General features: G+C 32.6%; 1 protein-coding gene across 5 annotated transcripts in view; it reads right to left on the bottom strand.

Annotated features, from left to right (window-relative positions):
* VPS13B (vacuolar protein sorting 13 homolog B) overlaps positions 1 to 18,644 on the bottom strand; it is an 876,251-nt gene that overhangs the window by 293,439 nt on the left and 564,168 nt on the right. For all 5 annotated transcript variants that reach the window (XM_036876002.2, XM_057497864.1, XM_036875982.2 and 2 more), the window contains exon 31: positions 1,001 to 1,204. In XM_036876002.2, coding sequence (XP_036731897.2) covers positions 1,001 to 1,204 — 204 coding nt within the window. The remainder of the gene's footprint in view (positions 1 to 1,000; positions 1,205 to 18,644) is intronic.

The following is an 18,644-nucleotide window of genomic DNA, read 5'->3' on the forward strand; positions in this document are numbered from 1 at the left end:
ACACAGTGATGGTAGAAAAAAATGTTAGAACCTGACAAAAGAACTTTATAAAGAGTATAGACTGAGCATACCACTTGGTATTTGGTTTTAGGGAAATTATTTATCTTGTCTAGGCCTCAGTTTCTTTATGTGTAATTAAGAAAACCCAGCATTACTGTGAAAACTAAAGTCAGGTAAAGTGATAAGTATTACATAATCCATTATTAGTGTTGTCATTATTATTAATGGCAAGACATAGACAAACATAGTTTTGGTGGTAAAGGGGCAGAACCCCAAAGTAATCAGCTTTGCAGGAAGGCATACAACAAACTCTATAAACAATGTTTTAAGAAATCCAGTCAACAAACCACCATGATGTGTTATAAGCAACAGATGTTACTGAATTTTATAAATAAAAAAAAGGATGAAAAATAATGAACACTTTCTTAAAATCATAAAGACCTCCAGTTTTACAATATAAAAATATCCTTAATGCTTATACCTTTGTTCTAGCAAACAATTCTAACTCTCTGATAAGAAATCAAGAAGAGCCCGGGTAAGATGGCAGTGGTTCTCTACAAATCTTAAAGCTCACATTTAGGATTAATTCCTTTAAAAATGTTCTCTGTGAATATAGCTGCTTTTAGTTAAAGTGGACTTAAAAAAAAACCCCGAGACTCTTCTATTACAATAAGCAGAAAGAAGAAACTTTAAGAAATAAAAAATGACTATGACTTTGAATACAATGGATTTCAAAAAAAAATGTGAATGTATAATAAGCCTGACGTAGAACCTTCCTTGAATAGGAAGTTAAAAAAAAAAAGCTCACATAATCTTAAATTTGTATTAATTATAGCATAACAGTGGTAGGACTAGCAGGTCATCAGCTGTGATTATAAAATACATTTTATGTTTGTCATGAAATGCAGAAACAATACCAAAACACATAGGTTGGACATGGTAAAGATTGTATCACCAACTGTTCTGGCAATGAAATATTCGTTTCTCAGTCATTTCCTACCTGCTGGCCATATTCCACTCAAGGGCTGGATTTTGAGAATTTCTTTCACTCTCTTTTAGCACCCCTCCTGTGCCACCTTCCTTCTCTGGTTTTAGTTGATCCCACTGTGCAGTACCAATATTGATGGACTGCAGGTCTATTTGATATTGTCTATCTTCAATTTCTGATCCCGGGTCTCGAAGAATTCCTAAATTCAATGCTTTCCTATAAAGGCAGTGAAAAAGTAAATAGATAAAATTAATATTCTGTTTATTTTGTACACTAACATAGTATCATTACCATTTTTTCTTTGAATTTGGGGAATACACACACTGGTTAATCTTATCTATGAGGCAGGTATTTTAGAAAGTTATCACATATTACAAATTTTAAATGTATCCAAAATTTATCACTTACAGTAATCTTCCCTATAATGATTTGTAATGTTATTCCCAGATTTACCCTAGTTTTCTAAGTTTTTCTAAATTTTTTTTCTAAAAAATTTTAACATACATGATTTCAATCCTTGCGATGTTGTATGGTTTTATTATCTCCATTTCTACTAAAGAAAAAATATTACAGCAAGGCTGAAAGACTTAAGATACCTAGGTAATACATGACAAGGCTGCAGTCTTCCACCAGGTTTCTAACTCTAGGCCTACTCTTCTTTACAAGGCTAACCACTTAACTTCCTCAGCCCTTTGATGTCATTAGGAAATGTGAGAGTCTTTTGATCTATTTCACTCCCTTACCCTTGCCTTTGATTCTTTATATAATCCAATTGTCATATAGACTAAATTGTTGAGAAGACTATATTGTTTACTGATGGAGAAACTCAGGATTACTGGCCCATAAGACTTGGAACTTTGATCTAACCGAACCCACCATAAGCAGCTAAATAAAATTATGAGCAGTTTAAAGCTACGTTAGAGGAAGTAAATGGTTAAACTTTTTATGGAGGTTTTAGAAAATAGCAAGGCAATATGGTAGGATGGAAAGAATGGGGTTCAGGGTTTTGGAGCCAGATAAAACTGTTTGTGTGAGTGCGGGCCTTTTTCATTTTTGTGGTTCACAAATATTTTAAAGTAAGGTATCAAAAGGAAAAAATATTTAGCCCATATGAAAGCTTCAATCATCACAAAAAATTAAAATAACATAGAGGACAAAAATAATTTTACTACAAATGCTGAAAAAAACCTTCAATTTCAGATATTAGAAGAAATACAAGTAAATTCATTGTATCAACTGAATACTAATGAAACTAACTAGAGTAGAGGTGAAGCTTTGGGTCCTAGTGTAAAAATTACAAAAAGAGGGTAAGAATCTTATTAAGACTATACCTTGCTTTTAAGGAGTGTGGGTGAGACCATGCTCAGAGGCTATTCATATTGACCCCGATGGAGGGTGGATGACTGGAGATGGCAGAGTCTGGGCCAGCTGCTCAGGAATGGAGATCGCATGCATTGGGCCAGGCAAGGTGAGGGCTGAGGTAATGAATTCCAATGGAGAGAGGAACATGGAGAGGATTGGATTTGAAAGAGCAGGCAGCTCAATCAGAGGGACATCAGAGAGATCAGAAAGTTACAATAAGGGAACAGCGAAAGAGGCATTCACTGATAAGCCATAGTAGGAGCTGAGAAACAGAGATGATGAGTTCTCATTATTCCTAAGGTAAGAGCTAAACCTGGTTTTCTTTCCTAACTTAGAAAAATTACCATCTAGGAATGGGCACACAAAGAAAATGGCCTAAAGTTTTACTTGAACTCTGTATCTGCAATAGAAATAGGGCCAATATAAAGTGGGCCATGAACTCCTTTAAGTGGGTCTAATGAAGGTAAAGAAAAGGGATGAATGAAGCTGCAGATGGGCAGGAGTAACATTTTGAGTGTCCCTGTTTTGGTAGAATGCTCTCATTTGAATATTGGTATAATTCTGCTAATTCCTAAAGACGTAGCTTAGACTTCACTTTCTTTTAGGACTTCCCTGACCACCCTTTCTGCAAACTCCTTCTCCCCTAAAGCTGTGCTCATAGGGCCTCTCAATACTTGTAAGTATGATAAACATCACCATGATTATCAGTCTTTTCCAGTATACCATATTATTTCGTGAAGTCAGGAATCAACTCTCCTATCAAGAAATCAATAAATGCTGTTTCAATTCAATGATCTGAACTAACACAAATCTTTACAAATATCACCTGAAGAACCTATCTGTCCACAGCAGTAAGAACACACAGTCCTTAAACAGTAAACTTCTGATTCATGTCCATATAAATTCTGACATACAGCAAATAATCTGGACAACTGGTGACTTAGCCTATTTCCTTAATTATGATTCCCCATATAAAAGTTACATTTACTTATTTTAAACTGATCAATGCATTTTACATTTTAAATAAATTCCCTAAACATATTTTTTTTAAGGTGAATTAAAATACTTTGAGAATCTTAAAAAAAAGTCAAACTCAAAAACTCAGACAATAGAGAAGTGATTGCCAGGGACTGAGGAGTGGGGGAAATGATGACAGGTTGGTAAGAGCACACACCCACAGTTAGACTATGGATATGGTCTGAGGATCTAATGTATAACATGGTGATTATAGTCAGTAACACTGTATTATATAATTAATATTTTCTAAGAGAGTAGAATTTAAATGTTCTTACCAAAAAAAAAAGAAATATGTAATATGTGAGGTGATGGAGATGGGCATGTTAATTGAACTCCATGGGATGAATCCTTTCATGATGTATATGTATATCAAAACATCACATCACACACTTCAAATATCTTAAAAAATTGTCAATTATACCTCAATAAGCTGAAAAAAAAAAGTTATACTGAGGGAAACTGGAAAAGGCTCACAGGACTTCCATTCATGTATTTATATATATATGCAATTTCTGTCGATCTGTATTTCAAACTAAAAATTAAAAAAGAAAAAAAGCCCTCCTAATGCTCATGCAGACAAGGAGAAGGAAACTTACCAATTTACCAACCTTGACCTTTGCCTTAGCAATGGGTAGAGAGGCAAAAAAAAAAAAAAAAAAAAAAAAAATCCCTCTAAGATTTTTCAATCACAATATAGTGTTCAGGGGTTTGAGTTTCAAATCTGGTATAATACCCAATTTGGAAAGGCTTGCTCCAGGTAAACAGTGTCACCAGATAACAGGCAAATGCAAAAGTAAAAGCAAATTCTCTTAAGATGAACTATATTTCAACTCAAAGAATTTCTGCAGATTAGGTTCCAAGTGAAATGAGACACTAACAGACAAAATTCACAATTCACACAAGATAATAAGGCACCTTGAGTGAAACACAGAAGAAACAGAACCTCAAAGACTTCAGAGACTGGATTAGTATACCTGAAATATAATTATTAAAAAAATTTTTTTAAATCTTCAAAATAAGATCAAGACCAAAGAAGATATACAGATAGAAAATAAGTACATGAAAAGATGTTCCATATGTGAAACACAAATTAAAACAGAGATATCACTACACATATAATAGAAAGGCCAAAAGAACATTGATGATACCAAATGCTGACAAGGATGTGGAGCAACAGAAACACTCATTCATTGCTGATGGGAATGAAAAAAAGTACCAGACACCTTAAAAGGCAGTTTGGCAGTTTCTAACAAAACCAAACATACTCTTACCATATGATCCAGAAATCACACTCCTTAGTATTTATCCAAAGGATTTAAAAACTCATGTCTACACAAAAGCCTCCACACAGAAGTTTACAGAAGCTTTATTCATGATTGCCAAAAGAAGCCAAGCTGAAAAGGCAACATACCATATAATTTGAACTATATGTCACTGTGGAAAAGGGAAAACTATAGAGACAATAAAAAGAACAGGGGTTGGTTGGGAGAAGGAAGGAACAGGCAGAGCTCAGAGGATTTTAGGGCCATGAAAATACTGTGTATGATATTATAATGATGGATATACATCATTATAAATTTGTCCAAATCCACAGAATGTATGACATCAAGACTGAATCCTAATGTAGACCATGGATTTTGGGTGATTATGATGTAGACTCATTAATTGTAACAATGTACTACGCTAGTGGGGGATGTTGATGATAAGGGAGGCTATGCATGTATGGGGCAGGGGTATATGGGAAATCTCTGTACCTTCCCTCAATTTTATTGTAAACCCATAACTGATGTAAAAAAAATTTAGTATTTCAAAAAATATTAGCAGGTAGTAAGATATTAATAATAAGAACTATGTAGAACTACAAATGAGAACATAATTACTTAAATTTAAAACTCAAGTAGACTAAGCCCAACTGAAGAGATAATTAGTGAATTGATAGATCCAAAAAATCCAGAATGTAATATAAAATGGCAAAGAAATATTGCAGATCAGAGTTAAGATATATGATATATACAAAGAGAAAATATAAAATATACATAATTGGAGTTCCAGGGAGATAATACAGTGAATGAGAAGGAGTCACTATTTGAAGGGATGTTATTCTATACTTGTTGAAAAATGCAAAACCTTAGATCTAGGCAGCATCCAAATTCCCAGAAGTAATAAGGAAGAAATTGGTCAATACATGGGTAAAGCTAAACAAACATAATCTTTACATTATGCCACAGTTATGAGGAGAAAACAAACAAAAAAAGACACTGGACAATGATAAGGTATAAAGTAGGGGACCAGGTAATTTGAGATAATATGTTCTAAAATCCTGTGTTTTGGAGGAGGAAAACAAAGATATTAACTCCAGAGTTCATTAAGTACACATGGTAACATGGCTAGACTAACCACTAACATAGTAGATATGGAATATATAACTTTCAAATAAGTGGAGTAAAAATTACAATGTAAGAAAAGCAAAAAATCAGACAAAGCTGGAGATTGAGAGGCAATTTACAAAACAGTTAACATTATAAAAGTTTAGATATAGAATGCAATTGGAGCATACAGGGGGGATACCCAACCCAGATCTGGGGAGCCCAGAAATGAGGAAGTAATGTTTACAGGAGTTGAAAAATGTGTACTAATCTGCTTTCATACAATGAAGAAAGTATCTCAAGCAGAGGGAACAGCAGGTTCAAAAGCCTAAAGGTGTGAGAGAGCAGCATATCCAGAAACCCTGAACTGGCTCGGAAAGGTTGGTGTGGAAAGAGAATAAAAGGAAGTAAAGCCGTAAGACTATGGAAGCTTCAAGCCAAAGACAGGCCCATTTCACAGTGCCAGAGAAGTGCAAAAAAGCCCAGCCTTTGTGCTGAAAGACGTGGCTCACAGGTCAAGCTTGTCTAGCAAACTGGGGATTTTCTCCTCTGCCAAAGAGGTTACAGGGATTATGACAGCACAGTAGTCAAAAGAAGAGAAAGACCTGAGTTTGTCTTTTAATTATAAAAGTTCAGTGAGACAATATATAAAGAGCCTACCACAGAACTTGCCACGTCATTAAACCATAGTGTTAGGAAAAAATCAACCTACCTTCTCTTCTCAACCTTTGTATAAAGTGTTAAATAGAAGTGAAATGACAGGGAAGTGAGAGAAAGAGAGGCTCACCCAGATAAAGCACTCATTAAGGCTCTGACAAAAAAGCAAAAGCCTGAGCAAACAGAGCACCACCAACCCTCAATATGATTATTCAAACTGAGTGAATTCCACCCAAATTTTCAAATTTGATTGGTTGTCTATTCTAAAAACATTTAAATAGCATGCTGTATGAAATAAACCCCTTTCTTTCTAAGATAAGAAACAGTTTATCTTGGAATATTTAGGCCAATTAAAAGTACAGTAGCATATTTAAAAAACACTTTCTTCCATTTTTTAGCCTTCTGAGACATTACATCCAGTAAACAATGTATTTACTCTGCAGATTCCCGAGTGTAAAATTTCATTACTGTTACAAATAATAAAGATTAGCCCATGTGACTTATTAGTTTAGGTTATTTAATATAAAGATTACATATATTTTAAAAATTAGCTAACATTTACAAACTTTAAAGAATTAGCTAATATTTAAAAATTTACAAGTTTAGTTGGATTTTTCTCTGATAAAAATAAATACAGGAAAACTGTTTTCTGACTTAGAAAACAAAATTTAATTTTTCTTTATTACATGACCCTATGATTTATTTTCAATTCTTTAAAGACAGAAAACATATAGTGGCACACTGATTTACTTGATTTTCTCAAAAGTACTTGATTTTTTTTTTCAACTTCAAAGGTTCACTAATCTTTAAAGTATAAAAATAAACCCACTTTTTTAATGCATACTTAAAACCAATTACAGTCATTGCAAAATAGTATATTCAAGGTGCTTTGCTTTGTTTTTCAATACTAAATTAAGAAAACATTCAAAATATTTTCATTCAAATACCATACATTAAGTTTTATTAAGCACTGTTACAGCAAAATGTCTTGTAAAAGATATATTTCACATCTATGGTACACTAGATCTCTTTTAAACGTATAAATACATAAATGGTTATAGATGTAAGATTTTAACATTATCTTTTCAAGGGTTGGAAATCATTTTATGACTTTTAAAATGCTACTCTCCACCAGTAAAATACTTTATAACCTAAAAATAGCCTGTTATGAGTGAAAAACAATCTGACTGCAAAGCCAAAAATGAAAAGTATCTTTTACTAAAGAGAGCTTTGATTCAGCACACTATGTTTTCACAGCACAAGAAACAACTGCAGAATCATTAGAACAAAAAATTCAAATATGATGATACTTTCCTAGGGAACTCATCATGGGAAAATAATGTTGGTTTCAGTGAGGACCACAAAGCCTAACATTAACAATGTTTGCCTTTAAAAATATAATGAACCTAAGTGTCCATCAATGGATGAGTGGATAAAGTTGTAATACACACACACACAGAACAGATTATTATTCAGCCATTAAAAAACAAGGAAATCCTACCTTTTGCCAAAATATGGGCAGACATTGAAAGGCATACTGCTAAGTGAAAAAAAGTCAAACAGAGAAAAGACAAATACTATATGATCTCACTTGTGTTTACCAGAGGAAGGAATTGGAGGGAGGCAGTCAAAAGGTTCAAACTCCCAGTTGTAAGGTAAGTACTAGGAGTGTAACGCACAACACTATGACTACTGCTAAGACTGCTGAATGATACATGGGAAAGTTGCTAGGAGGGTACATCCTAAGCATTCTCATTATAAGGAGAAAATTTTTTTCCTTTATTGTTCTTTTCTTTTTTATTTTATCTATATAAAAAGGTAGATGTTAGCTGAACTTACTGTGGCAATCATTTCACAATACATGCAAATCAAACACCATGTTATGCACCATAAGCTTTTACTAGGATATACTTCAATTATTTTTCAATAAAATGAAGAAAAAAACTATATACATAAAAACTTTCAGTTATGAGTAAGCTCTGGAGATCTAGTATATAGTATGGTGACTGTAGTTAATAATACTTTTTGTATATTTGAAATTTGTTAAGAATGTAGACCTTAAGAGTTCTCATTAAAAAAAGTATGTAAGATAATGGGTGTGTTAATTAGCTTGATTATGGTAATAATTTCACAATGTATGTCAAATCACTTTGTATACCTTAAATATATGCATTTTTATTTATCAATTATGCCTCAATAAAGCTTGGAAAAATACAATGAAAATAGCTTAATAATAGGAAAAGCTATATGTAGTTTCATTTCCTAATTGAATTTTCCCTAGAAATGTTTGATCATAAATAGGAATATTTTTGTCTCAAATTCATATACTTCTAAAAGCTCTATGAATCTTGCTCTCCCTCCTTACTGCAGTCTTTAAAACCTTCTAGCAATTCAGATTAGGAAAGGGGGGTGAGTCAAGATGTCCCTAACTTCCTTACCCTTAGCACTGCCTAAAATGTAGGAATTATAATTGTAATTGCTTTGCTCTTCTGAAATTCACCTCCCATACCACTTGAACCATGCAGCAGGTGGTATATGAGGATAAACTGAAGTCTGCGATATTGGTCAATAATCATAAGGAACCAAAGAAGACTTTAAGTATATAACAGGAAACATTGCTTTAATGTTCTCCTTTTAAAATTGATTTAGTCTAGGTCAGGCCTTTTGTATGTTTACATAAGGAACAGCTTATGTTGAATCATTTATATTGCTCAATGCTGAATAGGCATATCTTGGGAGCTCACTGTAAAGAAGTAAAATTCATTACTTACAGCTCAATTGAGATCTAAAAAATGTTAAACAAGCCAGAAAACAGGAATGTAAAAAGCAGTAAAATTTACATGCCTTGATTAAATTAAATTTCTACATTTTCATCACCAAGTTTCCATAAGTGACAGTAATTTTGAGAGTATATAGGACAGGAGATATAAATAATTGAGCATCAGGCTGAGACCAAGTGCTATTATCCATGACCAACAACATAAGGCAAGAGTTCTCATCTTCAGCATACAGAAGAATCACCCAGGAGCTTGTTAATAATGTTAGCTTCCCACCGGCAGAAATTCTGATTCAGCAGGTCTGAACTAGGACTCAGGAATATGCCCTTCTCCCAGTCAGTGTCTGTTTTCTCACCTCCATGTACTTTGCCACAGGGCTTGGCACACAGTAGGCTTTTAATACATAAAAGTTGAAAAAATAACGAATATTCTTTCTTCCCTCACTTCCCTTGGGGACTTGACTCAATCAGTTTTCCTTTTTCTCTCTTGCAACTTTATACTTCTGACTAAAAATATGATCAAGTTATTCTTATATAAAAGAGAAAGACTCTCTCCCTAAGACCCGGCATCCCCCTCTAGCTACAACCCTTTCTCTGACATTCCCTTTTAATTACAATCTTATTTTTCTCTCGGTATTTCTATTTCCTCAGGTGTCATCTCTACCACTCCTCTGAAGTTTTCCTGGAAACAATCTCCATCTGATTTTCTAATTACCGGATCCAATGAACAATTATCAGTCATTAACTCACCTTTCTGGGCATTAGATAATTCAAAATGGTAGTATAGCATGGTAATGAAGAACATAGAATGCACATTTAGCCTGCTTGGATCCATAATCCTAGCTCTGCCACCTACCACTGGGTGGCTTTGGGCAAATTAAAGTTTCAGTGTTTCATTTAACTCATCTGAAAAGTGAAGTCATTGAAGGGAGTCAAATAAATTAATGCATGAAAAGCCATATATGACATAGAGCAAGTGATTAATATATACTAGAAGCTATATATTATATGCTCAATCTTGCTCATTCTTGAAATTTTACTCCAGGAGCTTGTGTGGTACCATAATCCCTTAACTGCCATTCTTTAATTTCCTTTACTAGATTATTTTCTTCAGTTTCCTCCTTCAGTATTAGTGACCTCCCATGCTCCATCAGTTTTATTTTATGCTTTATATGCATCAGAAGCACAACTGATTCACAAATGTACTTCTCAATTATATCTCCTATGAAGGAGTTAGGTTTCCGAGGCTCCCCTTACATTTTCTGGCTCAGTCCATTCTATGATGCAAGACAGTTGGCTACCATTAGGGTTTCACGGTCAAGGAGAGTACAGTATAATAACAGTGTATTAGTAGCATGAATTTCAACATCACATTTATGTGCAAATTCTGGTTCTACTACGTACAAGGTAAGTACATTTGCAGAAGCTAACTAACCCAGTGAATATCAGTTTCCTCTGTATGGGGATAATGGTACCCTAGCTACATAGGTTTTCTTTGTGAGTAAATGTAGTAATTTTAATTAACATGCTTAGTATCTATAAATGACACCTGTTATTGTTATTACTACAGTGGTAAGAAAGAAGCCAGCTGGTCTGCTTTTGGACTGAATCCATTGGTCTCACTTACTCTGTACTATAAAATCCAAAAATACACTGAGGATAGAGACTTCAGTTTAAACAAATGGGCCCTATAATAATTCCTTGAGTTGAAACAAAACATTATAAGAAAATCATTTCACTATATTTCTATTCCAAGGGATAAATTAATACTAGAACATTCATTAGGTATTTCATATTCTCAAAAGAATTAAGGGGCTTCTAAAAGTGAAGGAAAATAGAATTATCCAATTATTAAAATTATTTTCTAAGAATTTCATACTTTAAAGAAGCTAAAATTAATTTTTAATTAACAAAAATTTTACATAAACAAATGGTTTTTTGATGGGGCAATAAAACTAATCTTTTTTTCATTTATACAAATATTAAATGATTTATGTGTACAAATCCACAAGTACAAATAATGACATAATAGCAGTATTATTACTGCCAACAGCAATATTTGCTTTTTGATGACTTAATTATAGGCAATTTCATTAGAATATGAATTACCTCTTTATGCTTGAAGATTCTCAAAATTTCTCTCTGGTTAAACAACTAAGAAACTAGATTTTCAGTCTATCTTGAAGTTCTTTTTTTTCCTCAGCAGTCACAGCTGATAAGTCCTCTTTTGCTCATTAATGTTATAAATGGGACATATATACAAGATGATTTAAGAAGATATAGGGTATAAAACATATGGTGACAATGTGAAAAGTATACCAAACTCTTGTCTCATTTATAAATATGTTCTAAAGAAATGCACTATCTGAACATGCACTGCATTGAAAAACCATTGATGTGATCAAAGCACCCAGTGTGAGCTCAGAGAAATTACTGAGAAAGATATGAACCAGAATACAAATGACAAGTGTTGCCTAAATTTTGTAAAAAAATTTCATTATGATGTTGATCTTCAACAAAATTGATTATTCATTCATCAGAAGGTTTTTGAGCACTTAGAATAGGAAGTGGTATATATTAGGAGTTATATGAATTAAGTAAGAATAAATCAAGCCAAACCTATTGCTTTTTTTGTTGTATTACCATGACAACAAATGAAACAACAGCATCAATATTATGGAATGTGATGTTATAAAGATGTATAATAACGATATTTAGATTCTTTTTTAATATAACAGAGAAATACAGACCTGATGAAAACAACAGGAAAATGGATTTAGAGCTGGTTTAACACCAGATCCAAATAATATCTATTTGGAGTCAGGTCTCTATTAAACATGCCAGAGGATTTGGCTAAAGTTTATAGTTTTTATCATTAATTTTAATGAATTCATATAAATCAGTCTTATCAAATCTTCAGATGACAAAGTTGGGAAATACAGCTAATACAGTGAGTGACAGAATAAGGATTCTAAAGTATCTCAAAATACTGGAACGCAGTCAAAACCAGTAAGATAAAATTTTAAAGGAACAAATGCAAAATTCCATACATAGGTTCAAATAGCCAACTCCAAGTATGGGATGTGAAGGAGCTGGCTTGACAATACTTCACAAGGCAAGAACAACAAAGGAAAGCCTAGAAAAGTTAGGCTGGCTTAGGAGAAAGAAGAAATATACCAAACGCACTGTGAAGTGTCATTCCAGTTTTTAAAATTTTAAACAGCATAACACACACCACACACACATACTATAAAGTTTCCTAGGATTAGGCAATCTCTTCCCTATTACAAGAAAATATTACAATTCTTAAACACTATTCATTCATTAATGTTCAAACAAAACTTTAGAATGGAATTTTACTTGCATACCTTCAATTCAAATAATAATTCATTGACAACATAGGATTGGAGAAAGTTTTTCAGAATGTTATAATATATTACAGGTGTGTTTACATTAAACCCTCATGGATTTCTAAAACTTGCAAGCACTTGGCATAAAAGTTAGCTTCTTTTATATATTAGAGTCCAGAATGGTCTTAGCAGTGAAGCTAACTACAATTCCCACATAGGAGACTTTGAAATGATAACTGTAAATTTAGTAAAACCCTTTATTTAGGTTTCTTCAGATTTCTAAAGATGGCAAGTAATCCAATTAATAGATCAAATTTATAATATATCTTTATTAAGATATAGTCAGACCACCTACTTACTTCTAATGTTTCTGTCCCCTATCTCTGGCAACACTCCTGATTTAGGGTTCTTCTATAAAATCTACCATGGCTGCAACTCAACTCCTATTATACAAATCATAAACCACCCAGACTTTATTCTACTACTCTATTCTGTTTAGCATCTTTCTCATTCAGACATTTTCTTCATATCTTTATTCAAATTTTTTCATTTACTCAAAACACTTGGTTTTGGTAGTTAACACACTCCCTATTTACTTCCAAATCCAATTTGAGTACTCTTATTTCACGATTCCTATGAAATTCTCCTAGTGTTTCTAAGATTTCCTCTTTCTCTTCTCTAGTCAGTCATTTCTCATCAGCTCCCACTTCCCTTCAAAAATCATTTAAATCAGGATTGAGAATTGGCTCCCCTTTATTCCAAATCTCAGCTAAAGACTGTCAGCAATGATCATGGCATTTAAACAGAGTGGTGAGTAATTAAAAACAAAGTTTTAAGAGTACTTGATGACAGAAAAATGTTCATAGTACACTATCACTTAGGAAAAGGGACATTCTTTTAAATTTCCTAAATACTTTCTACAGTAAGAAAAAAACTTATAAACCCCATAAAAGTATTTTAAAAACCAAATTGCAGCTGAATTAGTTGGACCATATGCAAAATAGTCCTACCTCTAAATTGCTTGAGAAATCTTTAATAAAAATTTTAACAAAGAAATCTTCATTTATAGCTTACCAAAGTCATTTTTGTTAGTATGCTTCTAGTTCTTTATTTAACTATCTCATTCTGTTATTTAAGCCTTTTTCTCTTCAACTACATTTATTCCACATCATTCTGATTCTCTTACCAAACTATAAAGTAGTTTGCAGTACAAAATAAATACATGCATGATAGTAATAACATGAATACCGCTCTACATCTGCATACAGTTTGATGGTTTGCAAAGGTCTTTTAACATCTCGGGTAAATAACCACCCACAGGGTGGGGTAGGCAGATTCCATTTTACAGATGTTGATGATTTAGGTAAGAAGGTAGGGGAACATCAGAGTTCAATCTAGGAACCACACCATCTGACTACACATTCAGTTCTCTCTCTTGCCTCTTCTATACTTAACAACACGATAACTAGTTTTCAAAGAAAGAAAACATAAAGTTAAACTTTAGTAAAAGGTTTGTGTGTGATATACAGTTGGGTGAAAAACAGATTTCAAATTAAACTTGATGAAGACAGTATTTCCAAGACTATGGACTAGAACAGATTTACAAGAACTCTGGAGTGGGAGCAGGAACCTTTAAACTTGGTATATAACAAATCAACACCTTTTTTAAAAAAAAGTTGTCATATTATTTTATTTATATAATTTTTAATGTATAGAGTTGCTTCATATCTACAAATATTACAAAATTATTCAAAGAAGAAACAGGGACCAGAAGCAAGGTTCTCAAATTTATATACGATAATCACTAAACAACTCTGCGGCAATAGTCCAGAAAATCTATTAATATGTGATGTTAAAAATACAGATATCTCAACATGCAAAATAATTAAAATTAAGATTGTTTAAGGAAAGGTACCAATCAAGAACCTTCTACTCAGCAGTTTAGTCTCACATTTGATTTAAAATCTGGTATATTTTCCCTATTGTATGGTATGTTTGTACCTTTCTATCAGCATACATTAGAGGACATATATCTGTATACACAATCATATCAGGCCCGCACAGCATTAATGTATTGTCTCCATTTGTAGAAACCAAGTAATTTTTCTTAAGGGTCTTCCACTCACATCCAGTCCTAAAACAATCCTTTTTGTAATGTCTAATACAACAATATTAACGCTAAATGTTTGACAGAACGTACAGCAGTAACTCTCACACTGGTCTACTGGGAATGTAAAGCTGATACAATCACTTTGGATAAAAATTTGTTGATATTTAGCAACAGTGAGGCTATGCATAACCATGACTTAGCAACTCCACTTCTACATATATATCCTAGAGGCATGCTGTGTTCAATCCAATAGCTGCTAGCTGCATGTGTCTATTAAAATGCAAAACAATTAAAACATTTTAGTTCTTTTGTTGCAGTAGTCACTCAATGTGCTCTACTACACGTTTGGCTAAGGGCTCCCGTATTGGACAGGGCTGATACAGACATTTCTATCATTGCAGGAAGTTTTTTGTAAAGCACAGCTCTAAAAACTACTGTGTATGTATTACAAGGAAAATGTTGAAGAATAATTTTATCACTTTATGAGGCAAAGAAAAACTAAAAACTTAAAAGTCCATTATTACAAGGAAAGATAAATAACCTGGCATATTCACAGACCATTAAATAACAGTAAAAATCTATGCACAAGATTATGAATATCCAAGTGATGAGTCTTGATATGCATAAGATAGAGTTTAAAAAGCAAGTTGCAGGACAGAGGTTGGTGGTAGGTATAGAATGCATTTTATTATTCTCTGTACTGTTGTAACATAATTGTTTCAATAAAAAGGCCAAGGAGAATTACAATGTAGTAGTTAAGAACTCAAGCTAGCTGTGTGATCTTGGACAATCCTGAGCTCCATTTTCTCCCCTGTAAAATGTAAATAATAATAGTAAGTGGTACCTACGGCTGCAGTGAAAATTAAATAAGATAAAATAAGTGAAAGTACTCTGTAAACTATAAAATGCTATGAAATGTTAGCTAGTATGAAGTAGGGCTTAAAATTACAAACAGAAAATTATCTGGGAAACAAACTGACATAAACCTCTTGGGTACATGGGATAAGGTGGGATGTGATTTCTTCTGGTACATAAAAATGACAATTCCTTATCTGTTAGTGATATTTTACCTATTTAATTTTGCATAGGGGTCTAGAGGTGGAATCCTTTCTACAATTTATCAACACAGATTATTTCAAAAATACTCTTCAATTATAATAATTACAACAGCTAATTGAAATAAGTATTCAGTAAATATTTCTGCTTACTAAGTGACAAATTCTAAGTGCTTTGCATGCATTAATTTATAGAATCCCCCAAACAACCCTGTAAGGAGGCAGTATTATCCCTGCATTCACAGATAAGGGAATGTAGATAGTTTAAGTACCTTATGTTGTTGGCTAAGGGCATTTGGCTGGTGAGAAGAAAAGTTGGAACTTGAGTCCAGGCAGTCTGGTACCAGAATCTGTGCTCTTTCTAAGCACATATTAGATGCCCGATGCTGTGTTTAATCCTCCAAAGCCAATGAAAACCTGATCAAAGTATTCAGTACCTCCCCAATTCCCCAGGCAATGAAGCACAAATTCCTTAACCTGGCATTCAAGCTTCCAGCATCGGATCTCAATCACTGTTCCCCACCTCTCTCTCACTATGCCCTATACCCAGTCTGATGCAGAAACAAAGCCTGTTCAGGTTTCCAAATGTAAACCTTCTTTTTTGATCCCTTCTTTCCCTGTACCTGGCTTAGTTGCTACAATTTAGCCTATCTTTCAAGGGTCTCACCTAGTTCTAACTCTTCCATGGGGATTCCCTCTGCCTACCATAGCACCAAAAGACTTCTCTGAGAAAAATCTCCCTGATAAATAACATCTATAATTAAGATGCAATTAATTACATGGATGTGAATTAAGACTCTGTGATTATAAACAGCAATGCCACAACAAGGAAATTCTAGGATATCCCTGTCAATAATAAATACATATTCTGTCAAAGTATGTACTGTTTTCCAAACTTTGGCATTAGAATTTTCTTTGAAAACTTCTCTCTATAGAAACTTAAATCTCAGGAGATAAGGTTCTAGACAGCTCTCCATTCAATCTAGGATCAAACATTTTAAAAAAATTTCTGGAAATAATTAAATATAAAATATTATAGGTTATTATAGGTAAGATGTCCAAATACAGTATTCTATCCCTGAATTCAGGCACTAATAAAGCTGAAAGTAAATCACTACTTATTTCACTCAGGAAGTGAAACACTATCATGCTATTCCTAATATGAAGACTGTTCTTTCCCTTCAGGAAAATAAGAACATAAAAATCTTCTCCCCTATCTTATTCACCAAAGTAGAGACACATTTTTATTTAATTTGGGCATCAATGTCCTAACATGGCAAGAAGTATAAAAATAGAGAGATAATAAATGTTATGTGCTTATTTTTAATAGTATATCAACAGTTGATCAAGTATCATGCCATAACACAGCACTGACTTTAGTCAGTATTTTGACTAAACTACTTAGGTTATACTGTTTATTCTACTAATTAACTTAAGTTTTAATTGATTCAAGAGAAAAATATTCCTTTATAATCTTAAAATCAGAGAAGTAATATTAAATATATAATACAGTTTCTAAACAGAAAAGCCAAAAAGCAACATATAAGCAATCTCATAATGCACATTTGGCAGTGTTTATAAATAGAATGACTACAAAAAATATTTAATCTTTAGTATTTGTGCTCCTATACTATGACATTTTAAGAAAATAACTTTGTAAAAAGAAAAGAAAATGTTGAGCAATAGCACAGACCACCATATAAAACACAGAAGTGATGTTACTCAAAACAAGGACTCAAGACTACAGTAAAAATTCAGAGAACAATTATGTAACTTTTAGGTTTGGGTTATAATATAAATATAAAAAAGTTTTTGCATCTCTCAGAGGGAATACAAAAAAAAACTGACTTAGATAACATATTATTTTACTTACGAGATCTTCAAATTCAAAAATTTAGTTCTGAAAAAGAGATAGTCAAAAGTGGGGGAAGAGCTAGGATATATTTTACCAGTAAAACTGAGACATGAAAGTGGTAGAAAAGAGGACATTTTTCACACCTTAGCATGTGTGTTGAGACAAAAGCATTCAAAATAAAATTTATGAACTGAGAAATAATGAAGCCAAACAGCTGTTGGAGAGATGTTACAAAATGTCTCCCAATTCAGCTGGTGATGATTTTTCAAATCCTTTTTTTCTGTGAGCACTATAAAATCATTCCTTAACAAATATAACTGTTTACAGAAATAAAGATGTGTTTTCTGCATTAGGGTACCAAAAAGAAGCAATAAAATATAACTTCACTAAAAGTGGCTGCTTCAAATAACAGGAGACATTATTATACTTAACTTCTAAGCATCTTTTCTATCACCAAATTCTCTTACAATTATCTACTATATTTATTCTTTATATTGGTTTTATTTTATATAAATACTTTGTTCTCCAAATACTCAGACTATATGCTATTTGCATTTTGTGTGGACACATAAAATCACATTTATATTAAAATACAAAATTCTCATTAAACATTAACGTGTTTTTGAATTATACATGTTGTATATCTGTATCTTAACATGTTGCAAAAAATGCAAAAGTGTGCAGAAAATTGCTGCACCTCTTGTTAAATGTGCTAATAACTGTTTACAAAAGGTGAAAAATTTTAGTTATTAAAATGTTTTATTTTATACACTATTATGCTTACAATCATTATTTTTATCTTAAATGTTAACATCATAAACCCTGATCTGAAAATCACTTAAACTATAGTGACAATAACTCTAACTTACAAAACTAATGAAACATTTTCTTACAAAATAAACGCAGATGCTACATTGATACTAAGAATAAAAAAGTTCAGTGAGTTTTTCTTTTATATTTTAAATGTGCCACGTATTTCTTTACCTAGAGAAAATGATGTTAAAAAAATCAACTAATACACTTTAAGTTATAATTATAAAGATGATTATAAACTATGGTCCATGAAGGTAAAATTGGTGAATACTTTTATTACATTTTTTAGATATAG

Source organism: Manis pentadactyla, chromosome 3, assembly GCF_030020395.1.
Source record: "Manis pentadactyla isolate mManPen7 chromosome 3, mManPen7.hap1, whole genome shotgun sequence".
Taxonomy (NCBI): Eukaryota; Metazoa; Chordata; class Mammalia; order Pholidota; family Manidae; genus Manis; species Manis pentadactyla.